This window comes from Cnephaeus nilssonii (assembly GCF_951640355.1).
Source record: "Cnephaeus nilssonii genome assembly, chromosome: 14".
Classification (NCBI taxonomy): Eukaryota; Metazoa; Chordata; class Mammalia; order Chiroptera; family Vespertilionidae; genus Cnephaeus; species Cnephaeus nilssonii.
In genome coordinates, this window is record NC_137085.1 from 58,618,288 (window position 1) to 58,631,725 (window position 13,438).

The 13,438-nt window shown below is 37.2% G+C and overlaps 1 protein-coding gene across 2 annotated transcripts in view; it reads left to right on the forward strand.

Annotated features, from left to right (window-relative positions):
• Positions 1–13,438, forward strand: part of CNTLN (centlein) — a 269,920-nt gene that overhangs the window by 104,960 nt on the left and 151,522 nt on the right. For both annotated transcript variants that reach the window (XM_079789996.1, XM_079789997.1), the window contains exons 7-8: positions 394–552; positions 6,212–6,406. In XM_079789996.1, coding sequence (XP_079646122.1) covers positions 394–552; positions 6,212–6,406 — 354 coding nt within the window. The remainder of the gene's footprint in view (positions 1–393; positions 553–6,211; positions 6,407–13,438) is intronic.

Genomic DNA, 13,438 nt, shown 5'->3' on the forward strand with positions numbered 1-13,438 from the left:
GAAAGGTTGACTTACCCTTTATTCAAAACTATCTGGTAACTCTCATTGGAATCTATACTTATCAATTTCTGGAACTGAAGTATAAGTTGATTTCAGTAAGAAGGTGGTACTATGTCTATATATACAGGGTTTTTATTACTGTCAAGCTATAAAAGAAAATTGATAAGTATTTGGCTTTGAAAGTCATAGTAGTTCTATCAATACTTTCTAGGTATATGTGATAAATAGTAAATACTTTATATATTATTTATTTTATTAATATGTTTGCCTGCAGTAAAAAATAATAGATGAAAAAATTGGAAGCCAATCTATAACCTAGATGAACATAATTATTTAACTGAGATAATCTTTATTCATGCTTCTCTCTATTTATTGCTTGCTTTTCACAGGAAGGAGCTGCAGGAACTGCAGAATCTTTACAAACAGAACAGTGCACATACAGCACAGCAAGCAGAGCTGATCCAACAGCTTCAGGTTCTGAATATGGACACACAAAAAGTACTGAGAAATCAGGAAGACGTTCATACAGCGGAAAGTATATCATATCAAAAAGTATGCTTTTATTCTGTCATAAAAATGTAAATTTACATGTATGAACTTATAAAAATATGTCAAATTCAATTTTTTCAGATTTCAACATTTCTTTATTATTCCCCTTTATATGTGATTCTTCAAAATTAAAAACGAAATATGATTCAATTTGGTAATATTTAAAATTTTGAGGGTTAAAGCAGAAACATTTAAAATATAGATGAAAATTTATTCTGTAGGATATTTTTTATTTGAATTTTGATAATCACTATGAAATGTACTAGGACTATAGCCCCCAAATCAGAATGGATTTGGAAAATGGAATTACTTTTCTATTATGAGAAATTATTCGTGAGATTCTAGTTTATGACCTAAAGCAGTCTTTCATTATAGAATTTGTGTGTTATTTTATTGGCAAATCTGCACAAACACAATGTGTATGGTGATGAGGTCTTTAGGATCAATATTTCCCAAAGATTTTTCTCTCTTTATTTTGTGTGTTTCTTTTGAATAGTCATTCTACTTTCCAGTTGTTTAAGGATTTCCTTAAGAATGCTTTACCCAGCTGTTTAGGTTTTCTGACTAACTCAGCAGCAATAATTATAGCTAGTACTTAAAATACACATCTTTATTGAATTCTGCATATTTTGTATCATGTACTGAGTTATTTATATGACTATGTTAGTAGGCCAACCCTATGAGATTGATGTTATTCCCTCATAATAGTTGAGCAACCAAGACATAGAGAGGTTAAATTGAGCAGTCTGTGTTACTCTGTTTTTGTTTTGTTTAAACTTCCTCTTTTAAAAAATGCATCATGAAAATTCAATATCTGTAATTAATATAAAATAAATCATTAACTAAACTTTAAACACATACTTTTAAATGATACTTTGGAACCATGCTTTTTCATCTATATTATTTGTTCCCTTTGGGTTTCCATCAGGATGTGGATGACACCAAGTGAAAGAGTAGTCCTATCCTCTCCACTTCAAATAGAACCAACTCCTCCTTTTTGTTTTATGTCAGATTGCCCATTATGCTTTTGTTTCTAAACCAGTCTCCATTGCTAAAATGACGTGAAAAATTGGACCTTGTTAATAACTTAAAATTTTCTCTCTTTCACTTGCATATTCAACTCAAATATTTATCTCTTAATTTTTGCTTCAAAGTCCCCATACCCATGGTAATTTATATTCAAATGTAGCATGTTATTCTCTGTGCAAAAAGCCCCATCGTTATTTTTCAGCCACTGATTGTCCAAATTTGCTTTTTTTACATTTTGCTCTAACATTGCAATTTTTTTAGTTTTTGACCTCCTTTAGATTTTTCATTTTCTGCAGGAGGTCTTGTTTTTCTTTTTTCCTTGAAAATGTATTCGTTTTGGAGTTCAGGATTTTTTAATTTGGGAATGATCACACTATTTTATTTATCATAATTAAAGAGTGTGCTACTCTTCAGACTTCCAGTGTTCATTTATATTAAATTATTCATTCTAATCCTAGAGCAATTTACTTAATACTTGTCTCTATTCCTCTTTAACATGTATTTTTCTAAAATTTCCCCCAATAAAATAGACTAATTTAATAGTCCATTCAACAATGAGTTAAAATTGTTTACTTAAAAATTAAGATTTCCCAATATATTTTTACATAAATTAATTTTAGTTTTTTCAAATAATAATTGTGGCCTAGCTGTAAGACTCAGGTGAATAAAAAAATAAATAAAATATTATATTAATAGTTTACCTCCAATTCTTACTAAGCTTGCTTCTTTATGAGTTAGGTATTCTTAAGTTATTGTTTCTAATTAATTTATCTATTTCCTCTCTTTCTCTCTTTACTTTTTTTTGTTTCCCTCCCATTTCTCCTCTTTTCTCCCACATATTAAGTTGATTTATATCATAGTATTCATTTCAGTATGTGAAAAGATGAAAACTGTTGCCTAGCCCTAGCTGTTTTGGCTTGGTGGATAGAGTGTCGGCCTGTGGACCCAGGGGTCTCACGTTCAATTCCGATCAAGGTTACTTACATGCCTGGGTTGTGGGTTTGGTCCAATGTGCAGGAGGCAGCTGATCAATGATTCCCTCTCATCATTGATGTTTGTATCTCTCTATTCCTCTCCCTTCCTCTCTGAAATAAAGTATACTTAAAAACAAAACAAACAAACAAAAAACCCTGTTGCCCACAGTAGCAGGATGAGGGGTATGAGGAGGGAAGACAAAGGTGAAGAGAGAAAACGGAAAAGAATTTTAAGCACACGATAGAGGAGTGTCATATTTTTCCACAGACCTGTATAACAGACCATTAGTCCTATAAATAAAACTATCCAACAAATAATGTTCATGGCTCCTCTGGAAGAAAAGCACCCAGGAGAAATAAAAGTAAGCTAGTGTGTTTTCTTCCTCTGAATATGTAGCCATTTATATAAGTTCTAATAATTTTTCTATTTTTGTTGGTGTATACATGTGTACCTTTAAATAAAGATAGGAGTTGTATCATTATGATTTCTAGATCACCTAACATGTTTTGGGTTCTAAATATATATTTTATCACCTTTTGTCTTTGCATTCTTTACTCTAAGTTCACAACTGAGTGGTCTTATTCCTATTAAATAAGTGAAGCCCATGCAGGTATCAAAGAAAATATGCAAGTAGGAGATGTACATTGGAATATGAATAAGGAAAAAGAGAGATTTTGTCCTAATTTCTGGAGCAGCGTTGGTCTAGGTCTAGATCATCTATTCCAGGCTTTCTCAGTTCTTTTTTACCTGTTGCTTGGAAAGATGGATATTTTCAGAGAAAGACAGAGCTTGCCTGTGTCTAGAGTTGCCTACTCAGTGATATCAGATCAAGCCAGAGCAACTTCTGAATAGGAAAGAGTACAACTGCATAAGCTGCATGGCCGGGAGAGCAAAGTAGAGAACACAAGAAGATTGCTGTTAGTCTTCATTTTTATGGAAACAAGACAGAAGAGAGAAGAGAGGGGTAAAAGACATTAAGATAGAGCCTTCTTCCATAAATGATTAGGCACAGAGCCTTATATCTGCGAAGGAAGATCTCAAGACACGACACTCAAGAGAAACATATACGCCCTAGCTGGTTTGGCTCAGTGGATAGAGCATTGTCCTGCGAACTGAAAGGTCCCAGGTTCGATTCCGGTCAAGGGCACATGCCCAGGTTGTGGGCTCGATCCCCGTGGGGGACTTGCAGGAGGCACCCAATCCATGATTCTCTCATCATGGATGTTTCTCTCTCTCTCTCCCTCTTCCTTCCTCTCTGAAATCAATAAAAATATATTTTTTAAAAAAGAGAAACATATACCTTTCCTTGGCACCAAAGGAAGTAAATTGATTCTCAGTCCTGATCGTACATTATCATCATGCCTGCACCTTGGGCAAATGGAGGGAAATGAGGAGTTCTTTCTTTGTCAATACTTATCAACGTTCATGATGTTCTCAAATATTCAAAATCTGTAAATTCTTATTTATTTATATATTTTATTTATTATTTTTTGGTTAATCCTCACCCAAGGATATTTTTTCCATTGATTTTTAGAGAGAGTGGAAGGGAAGGAGGGAGGGGGAGAAAGAGAAACATCGAGGAGAGAGACACGTAGATTGGTTGCCTCCTGCACACTCCCTGACCAGGCCAGGGATCAAACCTGCAACTCAGGTACATGCCCTTAACCAGGAATTGGTGTGCAGGCCGTCACTCTAACCACTGAGCACACCGGCCAGGGAGTAAATTCTTTTTTCAAATATATTTTTACTGATGTATAACTTGAAATCTATAAATTCTTTAATATTATTTTCTTTCCTCCCAAGATGTTAATTTGTACTGATTGGGTAAGACTGGTTAGTACTAATAAGGCATACAAACAAGAGAAAGGGGTTAAATAACCTTTCAATGGAATGTTTGATTCTGTATGTTCTTGGGCAGACCTTCACTCATCATAGTTTCAAATCTTTCAAGTCATCTTAGCTCTTGTCTCCAGATTTTGTGCATTTCTTTTCCTGCCCTGAACTCAATCATGAAAGCAGCAACATAGCACAGGTAGGTCACTGTAGGGCCCACTCTGATCCCTTCATTGTTCCTCAAAGCTGGTAGGCTTCTACTCGCTCTTCCCTCCTAGAATATCTGAAGGTATCAGCTGTGGAAAGGACATTGGACATACTTCCTGGTATAAAGGTAATTGGAAAGGAAAGTACAAATTTATGTCCTGAAATTCTTTATAGATCATATTGGCAACCCTTTCTTTATAAAAATTGCTTAGACTTTGGCTGTAAAGTGAAATGGATTATTTAAAGTATAATAATATAGAGGTACAATTCCTTACAGAGTATATTGAGCTAATTACATGCCAGAGGAATGGTTTGGAGAAACTTGTTTTAATGGCAAAGTATATGTCTGAGAAAGAGCACTAAGAGATTTCACAAGCCTTTTTTGGTGGTAAACTTTTAGAAATTAAAGTATAGCATACATACATAAAAGTACTCTGCCATCTTTTGTATAGTTAGGTTTCTTTCCATAAAGCAAGGCCAACTAATGGAAGATTCTCCCTATCTAAGAACCTACTGTATTAGCTACATAATTTTGAGATTCTCCCATTGGGGATTTTACTTTTGTTACAAGATCTTACTGTTAGCCATATATATATAGAGAGAGATCTCACTATCAGCCATATATATATCTGTATAACAAGATCACAAATCTTAGCTCTTGGATCACTTTCTTAGTTTCATCAACAAATACACATATAGATTCTTTATTTAAATCAGTTACCACAAAATGAATTATGTCTCATTAAATCACAATAAAAAATTAGGATTTTCATCAGAAATAAGTTCATGAGTATTGGAAGACTACCATTGTAATCATATATGACTGTTTGATGCCACTTATGTACCATGTGCTATCTCACAGTTTTAATAAATTCTATCTTTAAATTTAATGCATGTTGCCTTGAGTTAAAAAATTAAAGTTATATATCATGCCCTTCAGAACATTGCTTCATTTTATCACACTTTGTTCAAAGTCTTTAATGATTCCCTGCTGTCTACAAGGTGTCTTTACCTTCTGTCTATAGTCTTATTGCCTGACTTTGTCTCTTACTATTTCTTCTGTCCCTCCTCCCCTATTTGAGCAGTAGATGCTAATTTATCCTAAATGGGAATATATCAGTTAAGGTCAATCTTAATGAACTCTCAATGAAAGACTCTTGTTTTTTTTGTGTTTTTTTTAAATGTGCATATTAAGTCCAATTAGGTTGATATATCTTATGCTCCCTTTCTGTCCTTTCCTATCACTGTACATTATTTTCTCACATTTCTGCCATCGTTAGAATGACTTTTTGTTTTCATTCCATTTTTATAATACCACCAATGGCTTAGTTCAAGTCCTTTTTTTATGGAGCCGTCCAAGATTAATATAGCTAGCTAAAAGTGCTTCCATCCTCCTTAGAAATTTAGTACATTTTCCTATATTATGCTGGCCAATAATATATATTGCTTTTTTAAATATCAGTTGTGATTTTATATTGATATTTGATACCATTTAGTTTTCCATACGTTTATATCTTGTTTTCTCTCTTAGACTATTAAAATAATTTGAGTGCAGGACTATCATGAATATGTATTTTTAATTGATTATTAATAGATTTGGATGTATTTTTTGAAACAGCTTTACAATGAGTTACATATTTGTTTTGAAACCACAAAATCAAGTGAAGCTATGCTCCGGCAAAGTGTTGTTAGCCTTCAGGATCAGCTATTTCAAAAAGAGCAAGAAAATGCGAAGTTAAAAGAAAAGCTTCAGGAATCACTAGGAGCACCTTATTCTTTACCTCAAGAAAGCGATTCAGACCACTCAGAACAGGTGAGAGACATTTTCTAAAAATGCTACCCATTGAAATATCATATTAAATCCTCTCCTACAATTGACTAAAACTAAAATTTTAAATAATTTTGTAAGTATTAGAGAATAAGTTGTGGCAGATCGTTTTTATTGTGCTATTTTTTATAATCTTTGTATACATGAGTATTATACATAACATGGATTCATATAGAAATGCATGTACATGTTAAGTCTGGAATAGTTATTGTGATTATACATTTTGATAATTTACACTAATGAAGAGAAATTAATAGGTCGTGGCCATTTTGAGACTTTTTAACTGAATGAGTTAATAGAATGGAAAGAGTATTGGATGGGAAGTGTCATAAAGTACTTGTTATAATGGTATATGGTACTTAATACCTTTTAGTCCCAGTTCTGCACTGCCTTGATGCATGATTTTAGACAGTTCAGTTGAGCTTTCTACCTATATCATGTGCTATTAAGTGAGGCAGTACAAATGTATAGATAAATATGTAGGTTCAGAATTCAAATAAACCTGGGATCAAATTATAGCTCTGCCTATGAGCTTGGTGTACTTGAACAAATGTCTTTTAACCCTTTCAGCCAGAGTTTCCTCACAAATAAAATGTAGATATTAATGGTATTCATGTAATAGAGTTTTTGAGGATCAGTATTATAATTAACTAGAGGCCCGGTGCACGAAATTTGTACACGGAGGCGGGGTGTCCCTCAGCCCAGCCTGCACCCTCTCCAGTCTGGGACCCCTCGAGGGATGTCTGACTGCCCGTTTAGGCCCGATCCCACCAGGCAGTATTGGGCCTAAACGGGCAGTTGGACATCCCTCTCACAACCCAGGACTGCTGGCTCCCAACTGCTCGCCTACCTGCCTTCCTGATTACCCCTAACTGCTTCTTCCTGCCAGCCTGATCACCCCCTAACTACTCCCCTGACAGCCTGATTGATACCTAACTGCTCCCCTGCCAGCCTGTTTGCCCCTAACTGCCCTCCCCTGCAGGCCTGGTCACCCCTAACTGCCCTCCCCTGCAGGCCCGGTCACCCCCAACTGCCCTCCCCTGCTGGCCTGATTGCCCACAACTGCCCTCCCTTGCAGACCTGGTCCCTCCCAATTGCCCTCCCCTGCTGGCCATCTTGTGGTGGCCATCTTGTGTCCACATGAGGGCAGGATCTTTGACCACATGGGGGCAGCCATCTTGTGTGTTGGAGTGATGGTCAATCTGCATATTACTCTTTTATTAGATAGGATGACAAGTGTATAGTTTGACATATAGCAAATATTCATTGGTACTTCTTTTTAGATAATCTTTAAAGTAAGTTTCATCTCTAAATATATATTGTAAAAAATATCTTATACCTGTACATTTATTTGTGTTTTTAAGCACCTACCATTCCTTAAATTTTACTATTTATGAATTTAGATCAGAAATGGAATTAACACAAACAGGTAATTGGGTGCTTTAATGTTTATTAATAATTGAAGAACAGTAACTTTTGAACCTAGCATATTTTGTCTTACTAACTAATACATTTTAAATTTGTATTTTTTTAGGTTGCATATTTTGGACATCAGATTCACAGAATTTCATTAATCATAAAATTTGTATTATGACACAGTATTATGTTATATGAATAGGCCTATTTTATTTATTTAATTAATTTGTTTGTTTATCATATTAAACACCCTTGGTCTCACCAACTAATCCAAGTACTATAACATTACTAATGACTGATATTTACTTGTATGCTCCTTGCTTATCTGGTACTCTGATTCTCTCACCAGACATGACTACTAAACTGTTTATCATTTTGATGTTGTTTTTAAAATATATTTTTATTGATTTCAGAGAGGAATAGAGAGATAGAAACATCAATGATGAAAGAGAATCATTGATTGGCTGCCTCCACACTGGGGATCGACCCTGCAACCCAGGCATGTGCCATTGACTGGAATCGAACCCGGGACCCTTTAGTCCGCAGGCTGATGTTCTATTCACTGAGGCAAACCAGCCAGGGCCATTTTGATTATTTTAAAAAAGTTTTAGCACATATACATTTATGTGGAAATTGTAAATTGTGTATTGTATCATACTGGATTGTGACTTGGTGTTGGGCAGTTTTGGCTCATTATGTTATTAAGATTCATCCATGTTGTTTGGTATAACTGATCACTTTAAAAAATATATTTCTTTATTGATTTCAGAGAGGAAGGGAGAGGGAGAGAGATAAAAACATCAATGATGAGAGAGAATCATTGATTAGCTGCCTCCTGCATGCCCCCTACTGGGGATCGAGCCCACAACCTGGGCATATGCCCTTGGCCGGACTTGAACCTTGGACCCTTCAGTCTGCAGGCTGACGCTCTATCCGCTAAGCCAAACTGGCTAGGGCCTGATCACTTATTTTTAGTGATTAAATATATATATATATATGCCTAAGCGGCCATTATGACCAAGTGACCAAACGACCAGTTGCTATGATGTGCACTGAACACCAGACACTTGATGCAGGAGCTCCGCCCTGGTGGTCAGTGCACTTCCACAGTCAACCTCCCATGGCAGACCAACCTCCTGCAGTCCCTCCCCCGACCCCCAGCCTGCCGGCCCCATTCGCCCCCATAGGGACTTGTTGAGATGGCCCCGATTGCCAGCCAGGCTGAGGGACCCCACCCATGACTGAATTTGTGCTCCTGGCCTCTAGTTTTATTATATGTGATTATATCTTAACTAATCGTACATTCATTTGTAGATGAGTATTTGGGTTATTTTCGTTTTTTGACTATCCTATATAATAAAAGGGTAATATGCAAATTGACCCTAAGGACAGAAAGACCAGTTGCTATGATGTGCACTGACCACCAGAGGACAGACACTCAACATAGGAGCTGCCCCCTGGTGGTCAGTGCTTTCCCACAGGGGGAGCTTTGCTCAGCCACAAACTGGGCTGACGCCTGTGAGCACAGCGGCGGGGGGAGGGAGTCTCTCCTGCCTCCTTGGCAGCTCTAAGGATGTCCAACTGATGGCTTAGGTCCACTCCCCCAGGGAGCAGGCCTTCTAGTAAACTGGCAGGTGGACATCCCCTGAGGGCTCATGGGCTGCCAGAGGGATATCTGATTGCCAGCTTAGGTCCCATCCCTCGGGGAGCGGGCCTAAGCTGGCAGGTGGACATCCCCTGAGGGGTCCCAGACTGCAAGTGGGCGCAGGCCGGATTGGCTCATTGGATAGAGTGTCAGCCTGCGGACTGAAGGGTCCCAGTGGGCGCAGGCCGGATTTTCGTGCACCGGGCCTCTAGTTATAAATAATGCTGCAATTGACATTTTTGTATGTGCATGATTCTTGGTATACATGTACATGCATTTTTGTGGAATATATATCTAGGAATGAAAATTCTAGGGCTATGGTGTGAAAAGTTACTTTCAGAAAATACTGATAACTTATTTTTTAAAGTGATTTTTATCAGTTTTACTCCAAACAACATTTACAAGATATGATTGATTCTCATCCTCCTCAACACTTGGTACTATCAGACTTCTTAGTTTGTTGACAAGTGATTAGTATGAAGTTATTTTATTTTTATCTTCATGTGCTTATTATTGATAAAGCATAACTTCAGATGATTAGTAGCCAAGTGTGTGCCCTCCTATGCAAGATGTCTATGTCTTTTAAACCTTCTTTTGTTGGATTTTAAAAATGGAATTGTGAAAGTTATTATATGTTCTTGAAATCAATTTGTAGTATGATAAATGTGCAGCAGATATCTCAGTGCATATCTTTTCATTTTCTTTAGTGTCATTTGATGAACAGAAATTCTTAATTTTAATTTAGACATATTAATCTTTTATAGTTACTGCTCTGGTATCTCATTTAAAAATCATTCTCTACCCCAAAGACAGAAATTTTTGCACCTCTATTTTGCTCAGAGTTTTAAAGCTTTGCTTATGTCATTTATATTCATAATTTAGTCGGGATTGTCTTTTGTCTATAGTGTAAGGTAAGGACCCATTTTTATTTATTGATGTTTCTCTAAATAGTAACCAGTTTTTCTAGTTCAATCTGTTGAATGATCCCCCTTTTTTCTTCTTTAGTGTTAGGCTGCCTCTCTCATTTATCCAAATTCAGCATATTTGTGAATTTATTTCTAGGTTCTATATTCTCTGTATTCCTATGCAATGTTATAGTGTCTTAATTAGTATAGCTTCATAATAAGTCTTTATATTTGGTAGTCTACTCCTACTTTTTTTAGTGTCTCTAAAGTGTTTTGGCTATCTTGGGACTTGGCACTTAAATATAACTTTTAGGATATTTATAAGGTTTCATGAAAAAGAACTGATGAAAATTTTTATAAATCATTTTACTGAAGTGTAGTGTACAAATAAACTGTACACATCTTAAAGTGTATAACTCAGTGACATTTGACAAAATGCACACATACATATAAATACCACTCAGCTCAAAATATAGAATATTACCAGTGTCTAATAAACTTTCCTGATGTTCCTAATTATTAGCTACCCCCACAAAATAAACACTATTTTGACTTCTCTTATTAATTTTTTTTTGCTTATTTTTCAACCTTACACTGTTACACCTTTAAACACTGTGTTTGCTATGTGATTTTTAAAATATATACCCTTTATTACATTCAGGAAGTTCCTTATCTATTCAAAGTTTTTTGTATGTTTTGTTTTGTTTTGAATCCTCACCCAAGAATATTTTTCCGTTGATTTTTTAAAAGAGAGAGGAAGAGAGAGGGAAAGATAGAGAGAAATATCGATGTGAGAGAAACACATCGATTGGTTGCCTCCTGCACGTGACCCAACAAAGGACCTGGGCCACAAGGAACCTGCAACTGAGACACATGTCCTTGAATGTAATGGAACCCAGGACCTTTCAGTCTGCAGGCTGATGCTCTATTCACTGAGTCAAACCAGCTAGGGCTATTCAAAGTTTGATGAAAGCTTTTTCATGGAGAGGTATTGGGTATAGTCAATGCATCTTTTTTTTTTTTAATATATTTTTTGATTTTTTACAGAGAGGAAGAGAGAGGGATAGAGAGGTAGAAACATCCATGAGAGAGAAACATGGATCAGCTGCCTCTTGCACACCCCCTACTGGGGATGTGCCCGCAACCAAGGTATATGCCCTTGACCGGAATCGAACCTGGGACCCTTGAGTCCGCAGGCCGATGCTCTATCCACTGAGCCAAACCGGTTTCGGCTCAATGCATCTTTTAAGATGATACTTAAGCTTTTCTCATTTATTCTGTTAACATGGTGAATTACATTGGTTGATTTTCAATTATTAAATTTTGTGTTCCTGAAATAAACCTAACTTCATTGTGATGTTTTATTATTTTTATACTAAAGGCCTGGTGCACGAAATTTGTGCACTGGGGGTGGGGGGGGTCTCTAAGCCCGACCTGCACCCTCTTGCAATCCAGGGCCACTCGGGGATGTATGACTGCTGGTTTAAGCCCATGGGGATTAGGCCTAAACTGGCAGTCGGACATCCCTCTCGCAATCCGGGACACTGTATGCACCAATGACCATACTTTTCATACAGATGAAAGGCATCTTGCTGTTGTATGGGCAGCTACATTTTTTTTTGCCCTGATTATAAAAAGTAGTACATAACATGATCCTTCTAAGGCAATAGTACCATTTTCCCCATTTTATGGGTGGAAAAACTGAAGCAGAGAGACGTTAAGTAATTGGCTTTGTCACCCAGTTGTGTCAGAATCAGGGCTGACCACAAAATGTGCAAGCCAGAGTCCATGCATGTCATCGCTGCATCATCCTGTTTTTTTCAGCGTTAAAATAGTCTTGCCAGTTTTTTAATTTTTAAATCTTAGAGACTGTTCCTAATATATAGGAATGCATGTTCATCCCCATGTAGAATAAACAGGATGTGGACAGTTTGGAGATTGTTCTGATGAATTAGGATTAAGCAGCCACGGATCTCTTTTTCAAATACTACAGAAGCCAACTTCCTTGTTGAACTGTGTGTGGGATGTAGCAGTTTATAAGCTATGACACAGTCACTCTCAATCTAGGACCCCTCGGGGGATGTAGCAGTGCACCAAGTGACAGGCGGCCAGGGAGGTGCCCGAATCGGGGCCAGGTGCCCTGCCACTCATGCTCATCCCGGCCTGCTGGGCCTGCTGTCGCAGCTCCCCACTGGGTAGTGCTGCTGCAGAGTAGCGAGAGGCTCCCACCCCCGCAGTTGCCCTTGCCAGCCTTGAGCCCAGCTTCAGGCACTTTCCAGCCTTGAGCCCAGCTTCGGGCTGAGTGGTGCTCCCCCTGTGGGAGTACACTGACCACCAGGGGCAGCTCCTGCATCATAGTGTGCATCATAGCGACTGGTTGACTGGTCGTTCCTGTCATTCTGTTGTAATGGTCGTTTAGGCTTATATATACAGAGAGATATTGCCGAATGCAATTTACTAATATTTTGCGTAGGATTTTTGCATCTATATTGATGAGGAATATTGGGTTATCCCTTTTCTTTCTGTATTGTTGCTTATTAGATTTTGATGTCAAGTTGATGCTGGCGTCCTAACATGAATTGCAAAGTATTCTCTTTTACTTCAATAGAAGAGTCTAAGACATAATTTTTGTTTGATAATAAACACTGAGTGCTTTCCTTCTAAGATAAGGAACAAGTCAGTTCTATTCAATATTGTATGGTGATTCTAACTAGTACATAAGGCAAGAAACAGCCCTGGTGGGTGTGGTTCAATGGTTAGAGTGTTGGCCTGCAGAACGTAGGGTTGAGGATTTGATTCCTGGTCAAGGGCACATACCTGATATTATAACACCTCTCCTTGACAACTGATTAAAATAATTAAACACAAAAATCTCAATCCCTCTTTCTCTCGCTTCCTCTCTCTCTCTCTCTCTCTCTCTCTCTCTCTCTCTCTCTCTCTCTCTTTCTCTTTCTCTCTCTCTCTCTCCTTTTCCTCCCTCTCTCTCTTTCATCTGTCTCCTTCCCCCTTTCTCCCTTCCAATCTCTCTAAAAAAAATCAATGGGAAAAATT